Source organism: Phaethon aethereus (assembly GCF_964289735.1).
Source record: "Phaethon aethereus genome assembly, chromosome: 2".
NCBI lineage: Eukaryota > Metazoa > Chordata > Aves > Phaethontiformes > Phaethontidae > Phaethon > Phaethon aethereus.
In genome coordinates, this window is record NC_138582.1 from 119,351,762 (window position 1) to 119,378,014 (window position 26,253).

General features: G+C 41.2%; 1 protein-coding gene across 1 annotated transcript; it reads right to left on the reverse strand.

Annotated features, from left to right (window-relative positions):
• Window positions 1-600: 600 nt before the first annotated feature.
• Window positions 601-20,495, reverse strand: MLH1 (mutL homolog 1; the record flags this gene model as incomplete). Its single annotated transcript, XM_081996970.1, has 19 exons — window positions 601-768; window positions 1,311-1,424; window positions 1,798-1,890; window positions 2,654-2,818; window positions 3,247-3,310; window positions 4,120-4,228; window positions 5,978-6,126; window positions 6,947-7,305; window positions 8,050-8,203; window positions 9,156-9,249; window positions 9,808-9,920; window positions 11,500-11,588; window positions 12,785-12,827; window positions 14,501-14,592; window positions 16,528-16,600; window positions 17,708-17,781; window positions 18,868-18,966; window positions 19,101-19,191; window positions 20,389-20,495. 19 exons carry the CDS (start codon window positions 20,493-20,495, stop codon window positions 601-603), a joined length of 2,250 nt encoding a protein of 749 aa, XP_081853096.1.
• Between the last annotated feature and the right edge of the window lie 5,758 nt (window positions 20,496-26,253).

Below are 26,253 nucleotides of genomic sequence, written 5' to 3' on the forward strand. Positions count from 1 at the left end.
AGCAAAGCTAATAGCTTCCTCTCACTGTGGAACCTGGAGTCAGGTTGTCAGCTGCAACTCTTCTTTGAAAGGAGTTTCCATTTTCTGACTCCTTGATTAAAAGGGAAGGGATTTGCCTTATTTCAGCAGGGAGCCTGATACATTACAAGACTACCTTCTGCATTAAGAGATGATTTTAAGTGCTTTGCATGGACATTCACAGTGCAGGTACTGTCACACAACAGTCCTTAAAAGGACGTAGGTAATCTAGATTGCTTCTTGAAAGCAATCTAAGTTAAGGCACTCGCATCAACAATTAAGTTCTCTCTCCTTTCACAATTACTTAACCCAATTAATTTTCTATTAGAGTATTGCTTAATAGTGAAACTTCAAGAGTAAGTAGAGGTTTTGTTTTAGGAACTTACTTAGGTTTAGACATAGCTAAAATGATTCTTTTTATTCTTTAATCAACAGAAGGAAAATAGAACATTTACTATCATGTCAGTATGATACTAAATCCCCTCTTTCTTTCCTCCATCGAGATTCCAGCTCTATCCTAAGAAAAACAAGAATGAAGCATAAATGTTTTTAGATATGCACCAGTCTATAAGAACTATTTGCTCAACATCTCTCAAAAACTTTGTACAGGTCAGGCAGGTTAGCAAGCTGCAAAATGTTGCCGTCTTCTGTGAAGTGTTTCGGAGGTAAAAGATGAGTCCTAAAAGCTTTGTAAAGTACATGTTCCACAGTCCATTTCCATGTTGTTGAACCTGAGTCAGAATCTTCATTCTAAAATACAGGAAAAAAAAAAAAGGACAAACAGTTAAACTGACATTCTCTTTTACTAGAGAAGAAACTCATTAAGAAACTTTATTATGTAAGACTACAGCAATTGTAAAATTCTGCTAGTTATTAGAGAAGTTCATTCTATACAGTCAAGTTAATTTAAGCTCTGGAAAGTCACTTGCAGAAGGGGATAACTGAGCTGACTGATTAAGCAGATACTTAGTAACAAGCAGATTATATTTTTAATTTATATGCATCCTTATTCTTCTATAGAAATTTACCATAGCTCAGCAGGTTAAAAAATAGAACAGTACTTGGCCTCTGAGTTGGGATATAATATATAAACAAGTACACTGCAATACTCAAAAGGTTCTCTTAATACATATAATACTTTAGAAAATTTAAACCAGTCTTTAAGAATCTTGCCACACTGCAACTTGATTCACTTCACTGAAAGTAGCATTGGGACTAGAAGTCTATAGTTGAAGAATTTGCCTGTGTGTTGTTAGTTGTTTGTTTATATGACTAGTTACATATTCTTGTACCTGAGAGTCTGTCAGGTTAGCTTCATCTATTATATATTGCTTTCTAATGGAGTAGAACATAGCTAATTCTTTACTTAGGCTTTCAAAACACTCCTTTTCTTCATCCCAGTTTACCTGTTGGAAGAAAAAGAAGTCACTTAACAGAATCCAGGTAGCAGTCAGAGACTTAATATTCCTCATATTAAGAAGTCATAATAATGTCTTGGCCATTTTTGTGCTGATAAGGTAATGGTATAGAACAAAAAAAAAAAAAAGGAATTCAGGCTTTCATATCAAAATATATTCTCATTCAATCAGTAGTTATGAATGCAAAGGCAAAGCACAACTAATCTGTAGCCATAGCAAAAGTGTCCGGAGCATGTAACTGTAGATTTAACCAACGCCTGACCTTCTTTTGCCACTTCTGATTAATTAATTTGATTCACTTCATTCCTTCCTAAATAGAAGCCGTCATTTGTGAATGAATAAAATAATTAAGGGAATATACCTCTGTGGCCAAGCGAAGGATAAACATAGGCAGTCCTTCCAGCAGCGGAACATAGTTGTCAATCAGAAGTGGTAACCCAATAAGGTTTCCTTCCTGCAAGGTAACACTGCTGCTTCAGTAAAAAAAAATAATGTTCTTTCTTGCAGTAAATGCATCAAAACTGTTACCTATTGCAAGACTGATCCTTAACAAACTTAGTGAGCCTTAAAGGTATCTGAACTTAGAAGATTTTAAAACCTGATGCTGGGCAGACATTGGAGGCAGAGGGGTAGTGGTGGTGGTGAACTTCACGAGGCTTGGATTTAAGCCACTCGGCTCGGGAAGACCTGAATTCAGCCTCCTCCTCTACCCCTCGCCACTGATCCCCCTTCCCAGGAGAGTGTCTGGGTTATATGGCCCTTGATGAAGCTGTTCAGTTTTGTATAGCGTAAGGGATGCATTAGGTCACACATACACAAAAGATACATTGAGAGGAATGGTGATGCTGTAGCCCTGCCTGGCTAGAGAGCTGGCCAGGCTGCACACCTGCTTAGGTAAGAAAGAGATCTGCACTCTAGTTATGGAAGTCAATGACTAAATTATTTGGTAACTAGTTAAATATAAACTTCTTTGTGTAGTGCCAAGCAGTATAAGTCCTGAGCATTTTTAATGAAAGGGGTAAGCCAATTAAATCCTACTGGAGCTAGATCTTAGTGATAGGAAGTACTACAGGCAAACTGCTGCAGTTATCTGTTACCAAAATGTAGAATCATAGTATCATTTTGGTTGGAAAAGACCTTTAAGATCATCAAGTCCAACTGGGAACTTAACACTACCAAGCCCACCATTCATTTACTGTCAGAAGAGCAGCAGTCACCTCATCAATTTCAAGAGAAAAATAATCTTTCAACATTTCAGTCTTCTTTTTCAGAAACTCCACAATGTACTCAGCAAGCCCTTCTTTTGGGCCATCTTCTTCTGTCCAGCCACTTTCAGGATCCTCTAAAGCAAGCATTGAAAGCTCATATAAAGGAGCTGGCTCCTAAAAATGGAGAAGGCAACACTGTTGTTAATGATCAACACGCTCTCTACTGGAAATCTATAGCTTCCTCCTTCACATATAAACTAAGTGTAATATACCCTTTCTGGCCTGCAGAGCAAATGGTTCTGCTTATCATACCCAGTCTAAAAAGTATGACTTTCTTACTGATATAACTCTGCAGAGATCACAGTCCTGTGAAGTGTTGCAATATTTACAGGATAGATGCTAGCAATCAAATTAATTATTTGTCTCAATGTAATGAGCAACAGCAAAACTTGGTGAATGACAACTTACAGTAGTAGTTACAAAATTTCTAACAGACTTTTCTACATTCTATTCTCACTGTAAAACTATACATTTGTCTGAAAAGACAGGCTTATTGTAAACAAAATCTTCTTATATAGGATATAATGTAAAATTATACTTACAGACAACCTTAAAACTCCAAAGTTTGCAAAGTCATAAATAAGTATCTGGTAGAAGAGTTCTTGGCTAAATAGAAGTACAAAAATGAGTTATGCGGACAGTATCACATATCTCTTAAGTTACCACAATTAAGAAGGGAAAATAATGGTCATCTTGGAAACATCAGACATATTATATCCATTCATATTAACAAAGATCTTACTTTAAACAGTTTAAGGTTCACATGCACTATCTAGATGTTTACAATTCAATCTCTCTGTTTCTGTCATCATCAGCCATGTTGGTGCAGAAGTATTACATACTCAAGCATGCAGCCACTATCAATTTATTCCCAGGTTATCTTGTATTTCAACCTCTTTACTCCTTTCCCACACTGCAAGAAATGCACAGGACCTTGATAGACATGTCTATCTTAAGTATGTTCTCTTACTTGCTACGAAATTTATGTAGCTGGCCCTGGAAGGCTGCATAGGCAAAAAACCCAAACTTTTGTGTTATCATCATGTCCTGCAGGTTCTCTTAACCCAACAGGATACAACTTTTTACATGAGTTGTTTGAAGCCTTCGCTTGCTCGTCTTTATACAGTGCGCTGTAGGCGATCATGGGGCAAATAAAATGTCTTTCCCATCCCCCAGTCTGTGAGCACACAGTACAGTAGCTGGCATTTTAATTACACTGATTCCCTGCAACTTCCCCCAGGAATGCCAGAGTTATTTCCACTGTTCTGAACTGACTGTTTCATCTTTAGCCTCATGACTTTTTGGATAGGCAACAAGAAAACAATGTTGTTTTTCCTGTCATTTCCTTCCTTTTTCTAATTAGCTTGGTAATTGGTACTTATTTCAACTGCCAGCAAGTCTAACAGCTTCTTTACCTGAGTTTTGTTGTATTGAGAAGATACAGCTTTGTCTGATATTGGGCCAGAGCCCACTGAGGACTCACACAGCCAACAAATGAATGATCATGTAGCATCTCCTGAAGACCTGAAACAGTTGAGGGGGTGGGGAAGAAACAAGGATGTAATTTCATATTTGCAATCCTGCCCTAATTCATTTAGTTGAGTGGTTTTAGCACTCTTTTTAGCATTGAAAGACACATTAGCATGTGTCTTTTTAGGATTAAAATCTCAGATTACAGTTCAGTCACTACCACACCCCTGCTGCTTCTTATAGGCCTGTACTACCAATTATCCATGTTTTGAAATATTAATGACTTGTGTGCATACACATATACATATTAAAGCGTAAGTGAGAACAATTATGTAACAGTTGAACTAAAAAGGCAATGAAAAAAATCTCTGTGTTTGACTTGAATAGCCTTTCAAAATTCATTTCCAGCCACAGGAGATCAGTAAGGGAGCACAGACATACTTCACAGAAAACTGCAGATGTAAAACAACTTTGCAACAAAATCTAGTATTGTCAGACTAAATTCTGAGAGTGTGATAGAATAGATCTGTAATTGATTTTTCTCTCCCAAAATAAGTTTCTGGCCGTCTCATGTATATATATTTAAAAAAATGTATGAGAAGTCAGATTCCATAGTAAGAGTTCATTTTGGGCATTCCACAAAAAATATGTCACTAGTTGCAAGCCCTTGGGTGCAGCTCTGTTACGGAGCTTGGCACTGCAGTAGCAGCGTGTACAAAGCACTACAGTACCCGCATTCCACTGTCACCTTTTCCAAAGGAATACCGTACTGTGAGAAGAGTATTTCTTACCTACTGGAGACCTTTGCAAGAATTTCTTACACATGTGAAGACAAGACAACCTCAAGCAGCTGCACAAATTCTACCATGTATTTTGAGACATTTTGGACATTTTATGGCTCAGGAGCTCTGACTTCAGTATTTAAACAGTGACAGTCAGATATGGAATTACCGGCTCAGAATTACCAGCCTAATGCAAATCTTTTTCTGGAGCACAAATAAAGTGTAAGTACATGCTTTCTAAAGATAAAGATTTTTAGTAATTTATAAAAAAATTATTTATTACAGATGTCTGTTAGTCTAGCCATTTTAGCTGTGGAGTCTCCCCAGTTCTTACTACCAGCAAAATCAAAATAAATTCAACAAAACCCTCAGGACATGTGAATCCCAACATTTAGACTGAGTAGTATGGGTTATGTGACTCAGTATGACTCCAAAGGCAACTGAAAGAGCTAAGTAGTAAAGAACCCTGGGAGGAATTTCCAGCCTTTTACCTTCTTCTAAAACAACTCTTCTGGTAAGAGACAATAATATATGAAATGATGAGACTGGTGAAATAAGTGGGACAGATGAAAATGAAGAGCAAAAGCAGTCCATAAAAACAATGATTATCAAGCCTGTCCCAGTCTACTTCATAATCACACGACTAAGCAAAATTTCTGTAATAACCGTATCGTAGCTGCTGTTTTTATTTGAAGATTACAGCTTTTCAAGCTGCAATTTTATGGTGTTATTAGTTATAATGCAAGTTAAGGTTGCAAAATATTTGGAATGCACAAAACATCCACCAACTGACAAGATACATGCTAAGTTTTTAAAACAGTCCTTTAGCTGGCCCAGTATAGCAGGTGCCTGTTCAAAGTTTGGCCCTTGACATTTAACAAACATTTCTGTTAAAAGCTCACTTAGCAGCACAGTGAGCTGACTGGGCCACTTCCTACATACCTGTTTCCCCAGCAGTTCAAACAAACCCTATTTAGTTGGTGGAATAACAACAACCTTGAGAAGCAAAAGGCTTGCTTACTTGCATGTGCCTGGTTACTGATTTCCTCCTGGAGAGTCAATACACTGGTCAAATTGATAATTCTTCTCCTAGGGGTGCAGGCAGCAGTCATGCCCTTCCTTGTGTCATTTTTCTCCATTTCTATGTCGGTGTCTTCCCGTGGCCTCTTTCTGCAGTACCAAAAGAAAAAAAGGCATTATGTTCAATTCTCCTATCACTTGGGCAGAACACACACATGACAGATAGGATGTTCAATTCACATGTTGTACATTAATACGGCAAATGCAAACAGTTTCCCAAAGCTTCCCAGAAAGAAAGACTGTTTTATTTTACTTCTGAGGTATAATTGGTTAGGAAAAGGTAGTTCATAAGAGAATTTATGACTTTTAATACTAATCAGATCAGCCATCTGTTGTTCAAGCACCATGCAAATTTGGCTCTAAAGAACCCATCAAAAAAAATGTTGATACTTCTACTGATCTTTTTTGATGATCATTTTTCTGTAATACTAGGAGGTTGCAAAAAAAAAAAAAAAAATCAGATTTCCTCAGACTACTTTGGTCTCTCCTAACAGCTCCTGCAAGAGCTATACAGAGATTACAGCACTTTTATCTTTGCTAGGGTAAAGTCTGCAACATTCAGTGATGTAGTTTCTATCTTTCTATCTCCCCACAAAAGGAGGATCTCCAAATAGAGACAGACCAATATTATCTCCCTAAAGTAGAGTTAATGCCATTATTTATACTGTTTCCTGCCTTTCAGTATGCATGGAAATCCCCTTCCAGTTACCAAATTTATCACAAGTTATGAAATTTACAGTTCACAGATGAAGTTTAAATTCTCAATAAAATGCCATGGAAACTTGTTCTAGCAAAATTTTTCCTTCTGAAAAAGCAAAAGTCCAAACAGATCAGAAAAACCATCAGGTTCAGGGCCATGCTGTGAAATAAATAGGTAGCCTTGAATGACCTCAAGAAAGACGAGACTTACCGAGGAGGCACTGTCTCAGGAGACAGGCGTCCATGCTCACTCGGCACCCCAGGCATCACCATGTCCTCCTGAACATCAGCCATTTCCACTAGATCACTGACATCTTCCATTTCAGCATCCTGTGGCCTGACAGCACCCTCAGGAGGTCCTGCATTAACCTCTGTCGTTGCTTCAGTGGAGCCTGTACTTAGGGGGTTGTTCACTGGCTGAAGAAAAGCATCCAATTTCTGCTCTCGGGAATCGGTACGGACCATCTGATGCGCGTAAACTTTATCACTGGCTCCTTTGGTAACCACAGAAGAGTTTGCTGCTGATTTTACAACCTCACTGGAGGAGCAGTCAGCCCCTGGAAGCAACGTCTTCGTTCAGATATGGGTAAGTAAAGAGAAGAGATTCAACAACAAGGAAAAAAAAAAAAGCACAAAGATGAGTCACATTTCTCACAGCATCTTACTGCTCAGAGGCAAGTAACTTTAAGCAGTTGACACTGCACTTGGGGGGGACTTGAAATGGGCTGCCAACTTTGCACTTGCTAGACACAAAGCATAAATGTCATCATCTTGGCAGTTAGCAGAATCATTAGTTAGCATTCCCTTATCTTAAAGGGAAAATCTTTAAGGTAAGAAAGCACAAGGAAAATTGCCTTTTTTCTTTGAAGATTATAATTTTAAACTCTATATGAAGAGGTATTTTTCCTGATTTTTTTCATTTGGATTAAATCCAAAGTGTTGTCAAATACATAGAACAAACAATTTCCTCAGTCACACATATTTAATATAAACCAAGGGAGAATAAAAACAATTTACCATACGTGAAGGCTAATATACTTGTAAAATAAAGAGACTTTCTTTAGAAAGAAGAACAGACACTTGACAGAAAGATATGTAAAATGGTTTCATGCACTTTCTCTCCAGTAAGTTCACTGCCGCACTGTTGATACGTTAAGGCAATTTCATCCCTGAAACAGAGCCAAGATCTCAAGCTACCAGTATAACACTGATGACTCTTAATCACTGCATAAATTGTACTATGGAACTGAGTAAACATATCAACAACAGTTAAAACACCGCAGAGCTGTGGTCGCTTCAAACACATATTCTCACCTGCGTGAAGTACATCCTTGAAGAATTAGAGCCCAATAACTTGCTCTCTACATGTTGTTGCACACGCTCTAGAATACTATCTTCATGAAGGAAATGGACCTCATGTTTTGTAGGGTGCACATTCACATCTACGTTCTGGGGAGCTATTTCCAGGCTGGAAAACATTTTAAAAGAAGTTAACCTAAACTTTCCCATGGATGGCAGAGGGCACAAATTGGTTGAGTACAGAAATTTGTCAGACTTGGGGCCATTAATCCATGCAGACAAGACAAAATAGTCCTGAAACATGCTGAAGTTATACCAAACAAATCTGGCTGTAGTGTATTAAAAAATAATTTCTCTGAAGAACTCTATTCCAAACGCACCAAAATCAGCTTACATAGCTAAGCGTAAACCAAACTCCCCATTGTACTACTACAAAACAGTTTTTAGAAGTATCTTTTACTTGCAGTGTCCCATGAGTTAATGACTTCTGATGCCCTATCATTTAGCAATAATCCCAAGCAGGTATTCAGTGAAATGCTGCAATGCAAGAGCTTTATTGTTAGAACGCACTGGATATCAATAAGTTTCACTGGTGGATGGTGAGATTCAATTACTTACAAAGCCAGGTGTTCCATTCTATGCCATAGTCTCCAATGTTTAAAGGACAGTTTCTGTTCAATTTTAGCTATTACTTGACTTTAAAAAAATAATTTATTTCCTGTAAGCAAGCTGTATGCAATTCACGTGTTCTTCTATTAGTACACCAAGAACAGTAACTGTTAAAAATACAGATAGGTAAAACATTAAAGAGTTTGGAATAATGATCTGACTAGTCCTACGTGCTGTGCTGTATTCCTAGCATAGCTCATTTTCATAAGTGAAGAGCATCCATAATGTGAAAGGACTTAAGCTGAAATTACAGACAATCACTCCTTCTGAAAATAAGGCCCATCTCCTCAAGATTTCTTTAATGTGATTTAATTATCTCCTGTCTGGCAATTAAGTACCTCAGTGCAATGCTCAACACTACTATCAGGAACACAAACGTCCTTCTAAACCTACTCACCCTAGCTATATCCTACAAGACAGAATTAAAAGGTGGCTACTTCCTATTACTTTACCTTAAGTATAGGAATGGATGCGTACTTTTTGGCAAATAAGCAGCATACACAGTTTCTATGGCTTTCCGCAAAGCGGCTGACTCTACCAGTCGATCTGAAACAGAACAAAATGCTGTTTTCAAAGAGCCCCACTGAAGTACGCTGCACAGCATCCAACTACTTCAGACCAACATCTTCATGCTTTGTATCTTCAAAGGGTATCCATTATATCCTTTTTTCCCCAAGACCTATTTATTCTTCACATAAAACCAGGATTAGGTATATTTAGAAGTATTTTTTTCCACAAATACTGAAATAACCAGACTACCTTTTCATTATTTCATACAGCCAAGGTTTGTTGCATCCTATGCTAATGTTGATACAGAATGGAGAGACTATTCTAAGTTGGCAGGACACAAATCAGAACCTTGATACTCCACAAGCTTAAGTTTCTTTAGGCCCAGTCTTAGCTGCTTTCCACTATTTAGAGTGCAAAACATGACAAACATTACAAATCAAAAACCACCTTAAGCTCTACAATTAACTGTAATACTTATTCGTCAATGTTTTTAAGAATGTTCATATATTTTGTAGTTCTTCAGAACATTTTGTTCTTCTGATTATTATGTAAGCAACGTATGACTGTACAACATGCTTTTTTTTTTAAACTTACGGTTTATGAAAAGTAAAAATATACATTTCTTCACAGAGTAGTTTGCATTCGTGATGTAGCCTTTCATTTTAAAGGCCAGACTTGTATCTTCACAGCCCACTTCTATCAGTTCCCTGTTGACAGTTTGACAGAAACACACACACAACACACACACAAAAAATTAGCTTTTCAAACAGTACTCACAACTAGTGATATATTGTTCTATATTCTATTTATAATCACAGTTAATGAAAACGCTAGAATTATCTGAGAGTTCAAATATTCATTGCTGAGCCACAAAATTACTTAACTTGGACTGGATTGTTTCTTCTAAGTAAATGCTACATAGTAATACAGTACAATTGGAGTCTGTAAAACTATCCACAGTATCTTTTTAGTAACTTAACATATCACAGTATCCATAATATTATAACCATCTATTGATAATTCTAATGTGCATTCCACCATTTAAGTGATTGACAGTGATAGACAAGGACACTGTCGTCGGCAGCCAGGGAAGAACGTTCCTTTTCTTGAACTACTCTGTCCACTTGTGCCAGTCTAATATTTATTGGTGGGCTGTTAAGAAGTCATAAAAATGTAAACTTTTTTCTTGCTCATGCATATAGATCCTAAGATTAGCAATTTTCATAATAGTTTTTATGATTTTCATGATTCATTAGTCAAGGAAATCCACTTTGGCAGTTGGTGAGCAAAGCTCTCTAGCAAGGCATTATGCCAGCTTCTAAAGTTAACATAGAAAAGGCCTATGGGCTACTTATTTCCAATTCAACCTCAATATATACTGAGTGACATTTTTATTTGTGTTCAATTTTTAAATCAAACTAACAAGTTAGACTAAACACCATCTTAAATTGGGTAAAATAAAAGTTTCACTTCAAAATGTTTAAGTTTAAATGGACAATTTATCCAGAACTATACAAAGGAAAAACTGCATCAAACAAGTAGTAGTAGTAGTAGACAAAAAGACTGCCTAACAAAGAAATAGAAACAATGCTGCAATCCTTATCACTAAACAGCCTCTCTAGTTTGCTGTGTTTCATTAAAGGTGTTTCCATGTATTAAAATTTACATTCTTACATGTGAAGTGTAACTTTAGCAACTGAATCAAATTGACACTCAAATATTCATGGGAGAAATCCATTCAATGAATTCTTCACAGCTCAATGTCTTACAAAGAGAGAATTTTTCCTAAAGTGGCAGATACATTTGAAAACAAATAAAACCAATCATCTTTTGAAACTTTTCTGCCTAGTTAACTCAGCCTCAGCTAATGTAGCTTTTTCTGAAATCTTATTTTGAAAAAACAAATTTGAGGAGACTTCAAAATTTATCAGATAGCAGACTGTGGTAAGATTTTCATGGCATAGGAAGAGGCTAAGAACTTGTAGAGAACACAGATACAGCTTGTTCTTTTTAAACAAGCACACAGAAAAGTTACAAGCACATGGTTCCCTTTTAGTGCATTAAAGGAACATCTTTGCAACTTCCCTCTCTCCTTTGATATTAAAAAAAAAAAAGTGACACATTCAGCAAGACAAGGGAGAGCTCTATTGTTGCAACTCTCCCTCTTCTCTAATTCACCTTGAATAAAACAGGACAAGTAAGCATAGCCCATGTTCTTTAAAAGAGAAAGGAGAAGAAGATTTACTAGAAAACTTCATGTTAAAAGGAAACTTGACATCAACATACCTGCTAACAGCATTTCCAAAGATGGACCTAATGTTGTCCACTGTTGAGGCGTTTGGTAAGGTTCTAACATCTGACACGGTATCACCTTGCTAAAGAGAGCAGACATGAGTATCAATCAATCCACAGTTCCAGCTGAGGTTTTAGGAATAAATTAAACTCAACAATAACATTTATAACACAAAGGCATGGGACACAGTATCATTAGAATGTTTTGTATTATTATTTACTTATAGGTGTTCAGAAAAAACAATAGATTATAAATGGCACAGGATTACAAGATTTGCTAGATCACATCAGACCCATTCAGGCTAGGGACTCCATCTTTGAAAGTGAAGAACATAAGTGGTTCGGTAAATAATTATTAGGAATGCCACAGAATGAAGATACTCTACCCCATCCTCTTTCATACAGTTATTAGTAACCAGACCCTCAAAAGAGACTGAAACAACTCATAAAAGCTAAACCAAAACAACATGTTGACCACATAGAAAACTTCAAACACCAGATAAATACATTTCCATCATGTTTACTTTTAACTAATGTGTTTTCTATCCAAACTGCATCAACCTACATGTCAACATTTCAGTACAAGGGAAGGCCCTTGTCCTGGTTTCAGCCAGGATAGAGCTGGTTTTCCTCACAGAAGCTAGTGTGAGACTGTGTTTTGGATTTGGGATGAGGAACTGTTGATAATGTGCTGATGTTTTGGGTTGTTGCTGGGCCGTCAAGGACAGTCCAGCTTCTTGTGCTGGCCTGCCAGCGAGCAGGCTGGGGGTGCACGGGGAGCTGGGAGGGGACACAGCCGGGACAGCTGACCCAGACTGGCCAAAGAGATATTCCCTACCATACGACGTCATGCCCAGTACATAAACTGGAGTTGGCCGGGGGGGCGGAAATCGCTGCTCGGGGACGGGCTGTCGATCACGGGGTGGTGAGCAATTTCTGTATTGGGCATCACTTGTTCTTATACATTCCTTTGTTGGTATTATCATTATTGTTCCCTTCTTTCTTTCTGTCCTATTAAACCGTGTTTATCTCAACCCACGAGGTTTTTCCTAATTCTCTCCCCCGTCCCGCTGCGGGAGGGAGAGTGAGCGAGCGGCTGCGTGGTGCTTAGTTGCCGGCTGGGGCTAAACCACGACAGCCCTATACACTATTCCCATTCCAAAAGATGCAGTGCGAATTCACTGGCATTTTCATATATACACATTTTATATATATATGTACGCACATATATACATACATACAGACACACGATGAAGTTCTAAAGACTTTATTTACATACCTTTTTAACTGAAAAGCTGATGCCTGAGTTATGGATGGCATACCTGAAAAACAGGTAAACATAAGAATGCAAGATGTGAAAGAAAGGTTACTTTCCCTGAATGCTGAAAAGCAGATAGTACAGGGGCAAACAATTTCATTTCCTGTTACATAGTAATGTTATTTGAGCCAAATTATAGCTGTTTAGTCTACAAAAGCTCAAAAATAAATGTTTTCTATTTATAACTCACCAGTAACCATATGAAATTCAAGGATCAGCTTAGCTTATTTCTCAAAAAATCTGATCAACTTCTATAGACCTGGTTAGTTCAGTTTTGTTGCATGGGTTTAACTGGAAGAACAGCAAAACCTCCCCAGTATAACAGAATCAAGTCTCAACTACAGTGGAGGATCTGAAAAACAGCTGGCTCGTGCTTCTAACTTCCCCTACCCAGTTGGTTCAGCTGCCTGTGATCCCAAGGCCAAGTTCTGATACACTACAGCTGTGTAACCCTGCCTCAAGCTTCAGCCTGGAGAAGAGAAGGCTCCAGGAAGACCTTATTGCAGCCTTCCAGTACTTAAAGGGGGCTTAGAAGAAAGATGGGGACAGACATTTTAGCAGGGCCTGTTGCAATAGGAGAAGGGGCAGCAATTTTAAACTAAAAGAGGGCAGATATAGACTACATATAAGGAAGAAATTTTTCACCATGAGGATGGTGAAATACTGGCACAGGTTGCCCGGAGAGGTGGTAGATGCCCCATCCCTGGAAACATTCCAGGTCAGGTTGGACGGGGCTCTGAGCAACATGACCTAGTGGAAGATGTCCCTGCTAATTGCAGGGGGGTTGGATTAGATGACCTTTAAAGGTCCCTTCCAACCCAAACTATTCTATGATTCTAGGGAAGTTGCCAACTTGTGAGAAAGAACACACAGTAGAAACTTGCAAGATAAGAAACGCAAAAATACAGAGGTTAGACTGTTGTGACCGGGACAGTAACTCAAAAATTCAAGAAAAAAAACAAACACAGAACCCCAAACAAAATTAAAAGGTGTGAAATCCTAATGGAAAAAAACCAGAACCTAATGAGTTGGAAGCCTGTAACTCAGCAAAACTTCAGATCAGCCTGTTCCATGGAGCAGCAGGACCTGACCCTTCACCTCCTGGCTGAAGTCTCGCCAGCCAGTAAAACTCTGAAGTAGCTCATTCGGGGAATAGGTTAACACTTAGCATACAGTCTTGTTACTCTTTGCTAGCTTTTGTGTCTACTTAAAGTGTAAAGCAGTTATTTTGGTGAAATTGTGTAGATCCTGCTTGCAAAGCCTCTGCACATGGCAGAAGATGCAACAAAAGGACCCAGGAAGGGAACATATGGTACCTAAAGTTTTTGGGTTTTTTGGGTTGTTTTTTTTGTCGTTCAGCTTTTTCACATTTGGCCAAATCTCAATGCTTATGCAGAGTTTTTACTTGGATTCTATTCAGCCCAAGTTCATTGAGAGTTCACTCATTCAAGTCTATCACCATTTGTTTGCTGGAATTCTTAGTAATAATAGTCGTAGACTGAACACATTGTTTCTCCTCTGGATTTTCAGTATCAAACAGGACTGTTAGCTGACACTGTATACTAACAAATAGTTTAAAAAAAAACCTCAAAAGCAACAACAAAAATGACACCACACAAACATAATCCAGCCCCTCTGAAAAAACCCAGTATACTGGAGCCTCCTATTTCAGTTTACCTGCTAACAACTTCTAGTATTTTTGCATATTCTTCATTTGGATTTTTTAAAGCTTTCCTCCTCGTATTTACATTGTAAAAAAGATCTTCAACCTACACAGAAAAAGATCACAAGTAAAAATCATTTTTAAAATCTTCTCTCGCTATAAAATTCATCTAAATCAATCCTCTTAAAGATACTGAAAAATTTTCTGAAAACATTTTAGTTTATGAAGAATCAACATTCAATTCATTTCTTACCTGCTGAGGTTCACCTAACAAAATGCAACTCCAGAGAAATGTATGTTTTCAAGTATCCCTGCAGAGGGATCTGGGCAGGCTGGATCGATGGGCCGAGATAACTGTATGAGGGTTAACGAGGCCAAGTGCCAGGTCCTGCACTTCAGTCACAACAACCCCATGCAGTGCTACAGACTTGGGGAGGAGTGGCTGGAGAGCTGCCTGGCAGAAAAGGACCTGGGGGTGCTGGTTGACAGCCGGCTGAACATGAGACAGCAGTGTGCCCAGGTGGCCAAGAAGGCCAACAGCATCTGGCCCGTAACAGAAATAGCGTGTCCAGCAGGAGTAGGGAAGTCATCGTGCCACTGGTGAGGCCGCACCTTGAATCCTGTGTTCAGTTTTGGGCCCCTCACTTCAAGAAGGACGTTGAGGTTCCTTGAGCATGTCCAGAGAAGGGCAACGAAGCTGCTGAGGGGTCTGGAGCACAAGTCTTATGAGGAGCGGCTGAGGGAACTGGGGTTGTTTAGTCTGGAGAAGAGGAGGCTGAGGGGAGACCTCATCGCTCTGTACAACTACCTGAAAGGGGGTTGTGGTGAAGTGGGTGTTGGTCTCTTCTCCCAAGTGACTAGCGATAGAACGAGAGGAAATGGCCTCAAGTTGCGCCAGGGAAGATCTAGGTCAGATATTAGGAGAAATTTCTTTACGGAGAGAGTGGTCAGGCATTGGAACAGGCTGCCCAGGGAAGTGGTGGAGCCACCATCACTGGAAGTGTTCAAAAAACATCTAGACATGGCACTTCAGGACATGGTTTAGTGGGCATGGTGGTGTTGGGTTGATGGTTGGACTTGATGCTCTTAAAGGTATTTTCCAACCTTAATGATTATGTGATTTTGGTACATCAGTATTTTTATCAATAACAATAACTCTACAACTCACTTTTCAGTGAAAGTTACATGCTTTCCATTGCAGAGGACAGTGGATTCCCTGATTACACTGTGTTTTAATGGAATGCAAATAAAAGTTAAAGCAGTTGGTGCAATCAAGGCTGTTAATGACATTGAAACAGCAACTTAAATTGTTCATTTTCACTATTTATTTAAACAATATGCAAATTATTTTTCTGCTATAGTGAGAAAGGCAGACATTCAAAGTTCAGCTTCTTTTTTAAGATATTTATCCTAAACACCGATATGTGAAGCTTGCTGGGTATGTGTTCCCACTGCAAGGGAAATGCACACCTGCAGACTCCCAGGCCAGGGTTCCACTTTCTAGCCTACACTGTGCAACACGCACAGCCCTTCCCATTCTGACCTCCTTATTCTTCAGAATCCTAATGCCAACCTAATCCCAGCCCACATTCAAAGCTTGGTACGATATATGAAAGATATGACTGAAAGAACTGAAAGACAAACAGCGAGTCTCCAGTTTCCTATGCCAGCCCTCATCTTCCCACTCTGGCTTGTACAACATAGACTACCTTTCCATATTCTGAGCTTCTTTCTTCTTGTAGCCCTAACCGTCTATTGAGGCATTCAGCAGTTCCGACGGATTATGAAACATTTCTGATAGTGTATGACTATGCTATCCTCAGAAGACAAAAAGAGGATCTTTTGGAATTTACCTTGCTGTCTTTGGGGAAGAAGACAAAACAAAAAAACCCAACAAAACCACACAACAACGTTATTTGGAAAATATTCCACAAGGTGATACTGTCATGTACCTTACAATGTAACCCATACCAATAAGTGGTGCAAACATAATGACCAGGAAACAGGAAAGGGACAAGAGAGAAAAGGCACAAAAACCTACCGTAATCTGAGTTCCTTGGTTTCCAGCACAGGGCTTTGGAGGGGCTTTAATTTTTCCATCACTGTAAGTAGCTCTAGGCAGAAAATAAAAAGTTGTCAGGCATCTAGATTTATGAGGGGGCAGACATGGACAGATGACGACAAAAAGGAGAAGACAAAAGAAATCCCATCATCGTCACACTCCTCCCAGCAAAGAACTTGGGACGCTGACAATTGACTGCAATGCCGCCCTGCCCCTTCTGCTAGAGGAAAACTGTCTTCATTGATTTTAGGACCCAGAGAGGAAGTGGGAGAGTTGGAATAATAGCAGAGAAACAGGGGCAGATAACAGTAGACGTGTTTTGAAATTGTATTACCAAGACTTTTCCTATAAAGGCAGGATTATTGTATTTTAACTTTCTTCAGTAGCTAAACCTGGACTAATAATAATTTCTTCACTAGACTTTACACTTCAGTTATAAGAAATTGACTTTACATATAGGATCTGTTTCCTTTTTGGCTGTGACAAGATTCTGAGCATGAGAGATTTCTCACCCACTTAGGTCTTTCAGCAAGTCATACAGGTGCCCAATTTCAAAGGGCATACTTTTTTTGCCTTCTCACAGACGCTACATACGTAATGCAAGAAAGACCATAGTCACACAATCTTTTTAAAAAACAAGATGCAAAGCTTCTCTGTTTTTCCTTCTTTTTCTTAAGAATAGTTGAGAAATTAATGGATAGGCTTGCTTAGATTTAGAGTAAGTTCTCAGAAGAATATTCAAAATTTTTTTTGGATAGGATTAGGCACAACACAGAAGCAAACTAAACTGTAAGTTCCTGTGCTCAGAGAAATATGAAATTTGCAAGCATGCTGACTGTGTATATCCATCATTTTATCCTGAAATGGAGAAAAAGACAAAAGATTACCCTACACTGGCTGCTGAAGTAGAATGTCCTTTAAGATTCCCCCCTCCACATACGCTTTTAAAATATATTGGTTATCTAAGGCTTACCATTACAATCTGGAATAAAAATAACTCAAACTCTTTTCTCACATTCTGGGTCTTTTTTGTAACTGCCCTAGAAACATTTAAATCCTTACCCCACCCTCCTTCTTACTAAGATCACTGAAAAGAGAATTAAATATATCTCTTCATTACTACATGCAGCAGAAGTCACTTGGATAATAGGTAGCATACCTGTATGCACATTTTGCATCAGCTGTTTTCGTTGTTACTGTAACATGGGCAACATGACTGATGCTAGCCAATGCCTAGAGAAAGAGAAAGCATCTTTGTAAACCTTGGTATGGAAACCATTGAGGAGCATCAACACTTTAAACAGCATCACTAAATTTTGATATACCACCCACCAGTAATTAATAAAAAACCTTACAAGAAAATTGCAGGTCAGTAAAGCTTTAACAAATTGTAGTACCTATAACACTGACTTATCCAGGACCTACTTTTGGCTTTTTTAACATTTCATTATCTATGAAAGTGCAAGCAGCTAACCATGTAACATAACAAAAAGAAATTTACAAAGTTATTACAGCTGTGCCCTTTTCTTTCTTTCATTCATGTTAAGAAAAAAACAGCTGGAAGGTTTTAGCCGGTACTTTCTCATCCCTGCCCAAGTTCTTCTCCTGGCTGTAGGTAATATTACAAAGTTAGGTTACAGTGGTTTTCCAGGAAAACTCAATGGACGTGTCCACACAGCAGACTCCACGGGCTGTAAGGCTGATTATGTTGAAAGTGTGTTGAGGAGAGAACTCAAGCAGTCTACTCTCTGAAGCATGCAAGGATCTATACATCTGAGCACACGCAACATACTTATATAACTTGTTGCCCATCTGGAGGGGAAAGCAGAGTTCATCCTGGACTGTTCTTTCAGACAGGTTTAGATACAGCCTATGATAATCTGGAGAACTAGTATATCTGAGGCGTCAGAAATACTAAGCTTGACTAATAGCAAAAGCAAAGGAAGACGAATGTACACTTCAAAGATTCAGTTTTAAATACTGTATTTAGACAAATGTCTGACATCACAGATTCACCTTCCATTCAAATCTTTCATTGTCTTTTACCTGAAGCAATATTTGAGAAGACAGGCCTTGTTTTACTTTAAGGAAAAAACCCCCAAAATCTTATTCCAGAAAGCAAAAAGAATATGTACATCTACATAGATGTCTACATGTCTCTTGAAAGACACAGAAATGCATTTTGAACTACAGTCACATGGCAGACTCTCTCAGAAAACAGAACCTTCTGTAGAGTTTTTGGGAATGAGATAGTATGTAAACCCCACTACAACAGGAGAACAACAGTGAACAATTTCAAAACCTTGATGAAAAGCTTACCTCGCCCCTAAACCCGTATGTAGAAATACTAGCCAAGTCTTCAAATTTTTGCAGTTTACTTGTAGTAAATCTCTCACATACAATGTCCAGATCTTCTTTCTATGTGAAAGGGACAAGTAATGGTCACTTTCCAGTTCCAAGCTTTTTCAATATCAGAGACATTTATAAATTGACATAAATTTTAAAAGGTAGTATTAAATATCAGCATACAACTGTCAACTTTGTTTACTCACTCTGATACCACAGCCATTGTCTTGGACCTGGATGAGCTTCAGACCACCTTCTTTAACTACCACCTGGATACTTGTAGATTTAGCATCCAAACTGCAGAAACCAAGAGAAGAGAACAGCAATTCTAAAGAATAAAGGACTACATGACTTAAATTGAATTAGAATTCATTCTCACACAAGTGGTAGTTTGTTTCCACTCCAGTTATCACTCATAACAGAATTTAGAGCCATAGAATCGTTAAGGTTGGAAAGGACCTTTAAGATCATCAAGTCCAACTGTCAACCCAACACCACCATGCCTGCTAAACCATGTCCTGAAGTGCCATGTCTACTCATTTTTTGAACACTTACAGTGATGGTGACTCCACCACCTCCCTGCGCAGCCTGTTCCAATGCCTGACCACTCTCTCCGTAAAGAAGTTTCTCCTAATATCCAATCTAAACATCCCCTGGTGCAACTTGAGGCTATTTCCTCTCATCCTATCACTAGTTACTTGGGAGAAGACACCAACACTCACTTCACCACAACCCCCTTTCAGGTAGTTGTACAGAGCGATGAGGTCTCCCCTTCAGCCTCCTCTTCTCCAGACTAAACAACCCCAGTTCCCTCAGCCGCTCCTCATAAGCCTTGTTCTCCAGACCCCTCAATTTATCCTGTTTCAAATAAATCTTTACTGTCTCCTTCCTTTTCTTTTTTCTTCTAATAACAGCGATACATTATTCAAAGTCACCATCCAAAATAATTACGACAAACTTTCAGGCATTTCAAAAATTAAGAAGGAAGGTGCCTAGTCCAAGACCTAGACCTTCTCTCCCCATTACCAAAGCCTACTGCAGACTCAGCTGCTTGCTTGCACATGGCTGATAGGCCTCACTACATTTACTAGTGAAAAGGCAGCAATCTTAATCCCATACAGGCTTTATCTTCAAAGCAAATAACCCAATTATTAACTTGGCACTGAACGCCGATGACTCATAAGCTTATCAAACAAGAACAAAACAAATCCAAACGCAGATTTAGACAGTCTTTTTGAACGGAGCCGTCCTCCTGGGCAGGCAATACAAGCACACACGTATTACCCATCCTCGTTACGGGTAACGACACCTCGTTACACGCCGGCGGCCTGGACGCGGTGACCGCAGCCGCAGCGCGCACCACGCCCTCAGCCCCCTCCCGCTGGCCCAGGGCCGCAGCCCCCCGGCCCCGAGCCAGGCCGGGCCGCGGCCCGGCGCCCGCGTCAGCCCCCTGCCCCGCGTCCAGCCCGGCGGGAGGGGCAGACTCCGCGTTACCAGTTCTCGATCATCTCCTTGATGGCGTTCGCCGGTCTCTGGATGACCTCGCCGGCCGCGATGCGGTTCACCACGGCTTCATCCAGCCGCCGGATCACGCCGGCCATCAGTGTCGTGACAGGAACCCGGCCCAGCCAGATGCCGGGCTGGAAGGAAGAGCGGGAAAGGGCACCCGGGGCGGGGAGGCCGGCTTCCCGGGCAGCGCCAGCAGACGGGCCTCTGGGGGCGGGGAGGGGCACGAAGGGGAACCCACGGGTCGGCGGAAGAGACGTCGGGGGGACAGGAGGAGCGGCGGGTGAGGGACACCGCGGGGGGGGGGGGATCCGAAGGGGAAAGGAAAGGCCGCACGGCCCCGCTCGCGCCAAACCGCCGCTTACCCGCCCCCCGCCCCCTTAAGCCGACGGCTCTCCGATTGGGCGACGCAAGTGCCCATCGCAAGGCCTCCTTCCTTCCCGCGGCAAAAATAAACACGGAGGGGTGCCGGAAGGCGGTGGGACCACGAGGTCCCGCTCCCATTGGCTGAGCGGCGCGGGGGCGGGCGGTGGGCGGAGGGCGGAGGGCGGGGCGCTGCAGGGGAGCAGCGCGCCGCCTGGCGGCAGGAGGCTGCGGTGCGCGCGGAGCTGCCGCGTGCAGGACGTCGTGCATCTCCGACGTAGGCACGGGCGTTACGTGATCTCGGCGTGCTTTGGGCGGCGGGGGCGGGGAGGAGGCTGTGACCGCAGCCTGCGTCGCGCGCGCTAACGCGTGGCAGCGGAGGTTACGCTGCGAGCCTGCGCCCGCAGCACGCGTTTCTCTACGTGTCTGTGGCCGCAGGGCGTGCCGCGGTCGGTGCCTGTAGCAGCGGTAAGCGCCGTGGCGCGTGTTTATGGCGGCAGTTCAGGCTGTGCTGTGTGCCTATGGCAGCAGCACGTACCGCACTATATGGCCGACCACAGTGCGTGTTTGGCTACACGTTTCCGATCACAGTATGCCTACCAGGATATTTCTGACCACTGTATGCACGGCGGTGTACATCTGTACAATCACGGTACACGTTGTTACGCTTATAAGCTCAGGAATTGCTCAAAAAAAAGAAAGCAGATAATTATTTGCGGCATGGCTAAAACATGGCCACAAGCTCAAAGCTTTGGGGTCTCCTGGCCGTTGGAGACACTTGTCCCGCAGAGCTCTGGCTTTCTTGGCCAGCGCATATAGCCCCGGCGTTGTGCTGGGTCTCGTCGTTGTCTTCAAACTGCAATTAATTGTCAAATGAACTTTGAATGGGAACATAAGGAATCCGTAAACGTGTCTCTTATCATGTACTTAGAATTTAAGCCAGTCATCTTGCCTTGAGAATGTTTTTGGAAACTGTGGAGGATGATTACTTGAGGGATTTATAATTAAGGTCCTTGAAAATGAAACATCTTGGAGGAGATTTAGACAAGGATTTGGATCATGTGTACCTAGATTATCTTGCATCCTGCCTTCTTTTATGTTGCATAGTTAGCTTTTGGCAAAAGTGGTGCATACTATGTGAAATATTGTAACCAGTTAGCCACATGAAAGTGCCCCATGGGTTAAACTTAGCGATAAAGAATTGTATAAAAACCAATACCTTTGTAATCCAACTATGCTAGTTTCATCCAGCATCCAGACTTGTGCAAATCTGTAACAAAAACGGTATCTCATCTCGCTGTGTGAGATTGGTCATTGCACACCGGGAGCGAACTCGCATTTGCAACAACATGGTGGCTGGAGTATGGCCAGCATACAAGAAGCGAGAGGGGAGGCCTCTTCCCTTGATGGCAGCCACGATGCAATGAAGCCTCTTGGCTCTGGCAGTGATCCTGGCCAGGAGATCATTGCACGTGAAGGACTTCGTGGACCACAAAAGAGTCAAACTACTGCGCACCCAGCGTGGCCTTTGTGCACCGCTTTGTCTAACGTAATGTAATTCAGCAACTTCTCATCCTCTTCATAAATGCCTGTCTTCACGTTTGGGATCATACATTAATTGCAAAATGTTGACAGCAATCAATAAAGCAGTTTTCACTTTCCAGAAGTGTTGTGGTTTTGCCCCAGCTGGCAGCAAAGCACCACGCAGCTGCTTGCTGCCTAGGTAGGAGGTGGGGGAGAACCGGGGAAAAAAATTAGTGGACTGAGATAAAAACAGTTTAATAGGACAGCAAAGAAAGAGGAAATAATAATAATAACAATGATGGAATATACAAAAACAAGTGCTGCACAATGCAACAATTGCTCACCACCTGGTGATCAATAGCCCGTCCCCAAACAGGGATTCCTGCCCCTGGCCAACTCCAGTTTATATACTGGGCGTGACGTTATATGGTATGGAATATCCCTTTGGCCAGTCTGGGTCAGCTGTCCCGGCCGTGCCCCCTCCCAGCCGCTTGTGCACTGCCCCGCTGGCAGAGCACAGGAAGCTGAAAAGTCCTTGGCCAAGTGTGAGCACTACAGCTGCTTAGCAACGAGTAAAAACATCAGCGTCTTATCAGCGTTATTCTCACACCAAATCCAAAACACAGCACTATACCAGCTATTGGGAAGAAAATTAACTCTATCCTAGCCGAAATTAGAACAAAAAGGAAAAAAAAACCCACACCATCCTATAAAGTGTACCTTCACGGGTGTCACTTTAAACAAGAGGCTCATGGCCATGCCCATGCCCGTGCCCTGGCTGAGGGCGTGAAGAAGATACAGGCCCTGCGAGGAATACGTGAAGCATGAATCAAAACCATTTTTTTGTGAGTGTTAAGGATTGAGTGTGTGAAACATGGGCTGGCGGTACCTCGCTACGAGGTGCTTTGCCTTGCGAGGACCTTTCTGTCCTCAGCACTGTCCCCGATAGTTGCTATAAAGCGTCACTCCATCTAATTCCTGTCCCTATGGACAGGTGCCTGCAGTGCCCCCAGGCATGAAAGATCATAGAATCATTTAGATTGGAAAAGACCCTTAAGATCATCAAGTCCAACCATCAACCATAAACCTTGCTTGAAGTGCACGTGCAGATACCTTACAGTTTCCCCCAGGGAGGGAAAATGCGTTGCTTTCAAAGGTACAGGAGAAATGCTTATGCGAAGCATGACATCCTGGCGGTCTCCACTGAAGCCACTTTCCAGGCTGACTTCAGGTTCTTCACTTCTTGTCCTGGGCAAAACCACCTAGGTGGAGGCCAGCAGTCCTGCCCTGCCACCTCCCTGGCCGTGGCTTCTTCAGCCTTCTGGCTGCAGTGACAACTACCTGGGCCATGGTCCACTTCTGCTTTGACTCGCAGAAGAAGGTTCGGGACCTTGGTAGAAGCCCCCCTGTTAGCACGAGCGGGGCAGGTGGCAAAGGGTTAACGGGCAGAAACGGAGGGCGAGCGACCATGCACCAGCCTTGACTGTGGGAGCATCAGGAGCACGGGGAGCACGGAGCTTCAGAGCAGATGAACCTGGCTCTGCTCCAGGATCTGAACCCGGGGGAGGAATCTGGTGTTGGTGGCCTCGGGCAGCCCGCCACAGCCCGTAACCGGAGTTGCTGGTACGGGGAGCGGGAAAACAGAAGGCGTCTGCTGGGCCTCGGCGCACGGTCCGGGACAGAACGCGTTTACTCAAACTCTCCCCGCTCCATGTTGTTGCTGATGGCTCTTTGCGCTGTCGGTATCTGCCCTAGACCAGCCAGGAGGAAAATTTCCACCTTTTATTATTTATACCTGTGTTACGGTTTGTGTCACGCAGACGCAGTTCGTTTTGCTGGCTGTTGCTTGCGTGAAGCTTTACAATCTTGTGTGCTCTGTGCCAAACTCCCCATTTCCATGTTGAAGCTGATGTGAATACGTCTATTTCTCTGTTTGGCTGCAAGCAGCCGTCAAAAGACTCTCTCATATTTACCTCACAACTGCTCCAACCCGAGGTCAGCCCTGCCTGTTCGTACCCTACAAGCTTTGCTCTGACACACTCAAGTTTAAACTGTTGTTTTGTGTGACAGTCCGTTAAAGGAGGGAAACATCAGTCACAGCTTCATCGCTAAAAATAATTCACCGGAGAAGCCTGGTCCATATGTATGGACACGTATGTGTCATGGTAAAATGCTTCTTTGGTTTTTAGATTTTAATTTTTTTTTACTAAGAAGGTAAAGAATAATATATATATGAATTTCGTTTTATTAAAGCAAAGCGAAAACAAATGAACTAGATTTCATTTTCAATGATTCAGGAAGATATAACCAGTGTGTTTTGATGCCAGGGCTCAGAAGTGGTGTCAGGGCAACAGAAGTGGTGAAGAGTGAATGAAAAAAGCCTGTTGGAATCTTAATGCTTTTTAAGATCCCAAAGACAGAAGATGATATATTTAGCATCAATGCTAAGAAATTTCAGAAGGCAAGAAATAGTTTCTTAGGAACACGTGAAACTGAAGCAACCCCACAGTCACTAGAGAAATGTAGTGAGTTTTTCCCTTGGAGACGCAGAGGACCGTTTGATTAAAAAGAAAAAAATAATGCAGTGGAAGATCTGCAATCTTAACAAAAACTTTCTCCCTGCTGAGAAGAGGTGGCCCACGTGCCAGTGAACAACACAGATTTTGAATTCTTTGATTTTTATTATAAAAGCTATGTTTTTTTAAAATGCAAAGATCTGTCTGGTTTTAGGTCTGATAATCCTAATCCACTATATTGTATACCATTTTCAAGTCTTGTCCACTTATTATCTGCAGCATGTATTTACTATTCCAACTCAAGTCCAGAAAACAGTTTTAAACCTATTTGTAATTTGTTAGTGACCCATGCAAAGTCAACATTGCTTTATTTGGCTTGAACAGTTGAAAGAGAGTATTAACAAATAGTAAATAAGGTTTAAGAAAGAATTGGAGCATGGGATTGTAGCATAGGGGAAACAAGTAAATCCTGGTTGGAACAACACTATCTGCTCCTTTACAAAACACAAACCCAAGACTACGCCCTGTAACGTGAGGCAAGGCTACAAAAAAGGCAGAGACCTACGCTGGAGAAAGGACTGAGGAAAGGTTAAAATTACTAGGGATTTAGATTGCAGGTCAAGCAGAATAGGAGATTAAAGGATGAGGATTGCTTGAACAAAAAAGCCTGATTTTTTTTTTTTTTAAAGAGAAACAAGTTGAGCAGCATTCCAGTAAGTAGCAGGTTTTTTTTCTATGCTAGCACTTTTGTAAAATTCCTTGCAAGAAGCAACTCTTTTCAGAGGCGATATTCCAGTCCCCGGAAATTTCTTCTCATTTGCCCTTAAATAATTTTCCCTGATGTGCATGGTAATGGGAAATGTTATCTTTCACTCTTCTTACAGTTTTTACTGCCAAACAGCAGCAAAATTTATGAGAGTTTCTTAAAACTGTCTCCAGTTGGCTAGAAAGAGATAACTGAAGGAGTGCAAACCACATAACCTTGATTCACAGACCTCTGCTGCTTCTCAGCTTGTCTTGACAAGCAGCCAGAGTGTCCAGGCAGTTTTTAACACTTACCATTGCTGAATACAGACTTGCTCATCTTGCAGCGAAATTTCATGCAGCTTTAGGATACAGAGTAAAATATTAATACAAAATTTGTGCTACAGTGGTTGGCTATATATCAATACGAAATGCAATAGCACTGCCGCTACTGATATATTTTACTAAACCTATTTACAGAGAAGGAGCTGCTCGAACATAATGCAGCACCTACGTAAAAAAACCCAACACACACACACACAAAACCCCACCCTAAGACAGAAAAAAGCATCACCCTCATATTCCAGTGAAATCAAATTATCCCATATATATATTCAAGACAGTTATCAGTGCTCACCTGACACAGGATCACTTGTTAAGCTGCAGCAATTATATTCTGAGTCGGTATCTGGCGGTTCAAGGCTAG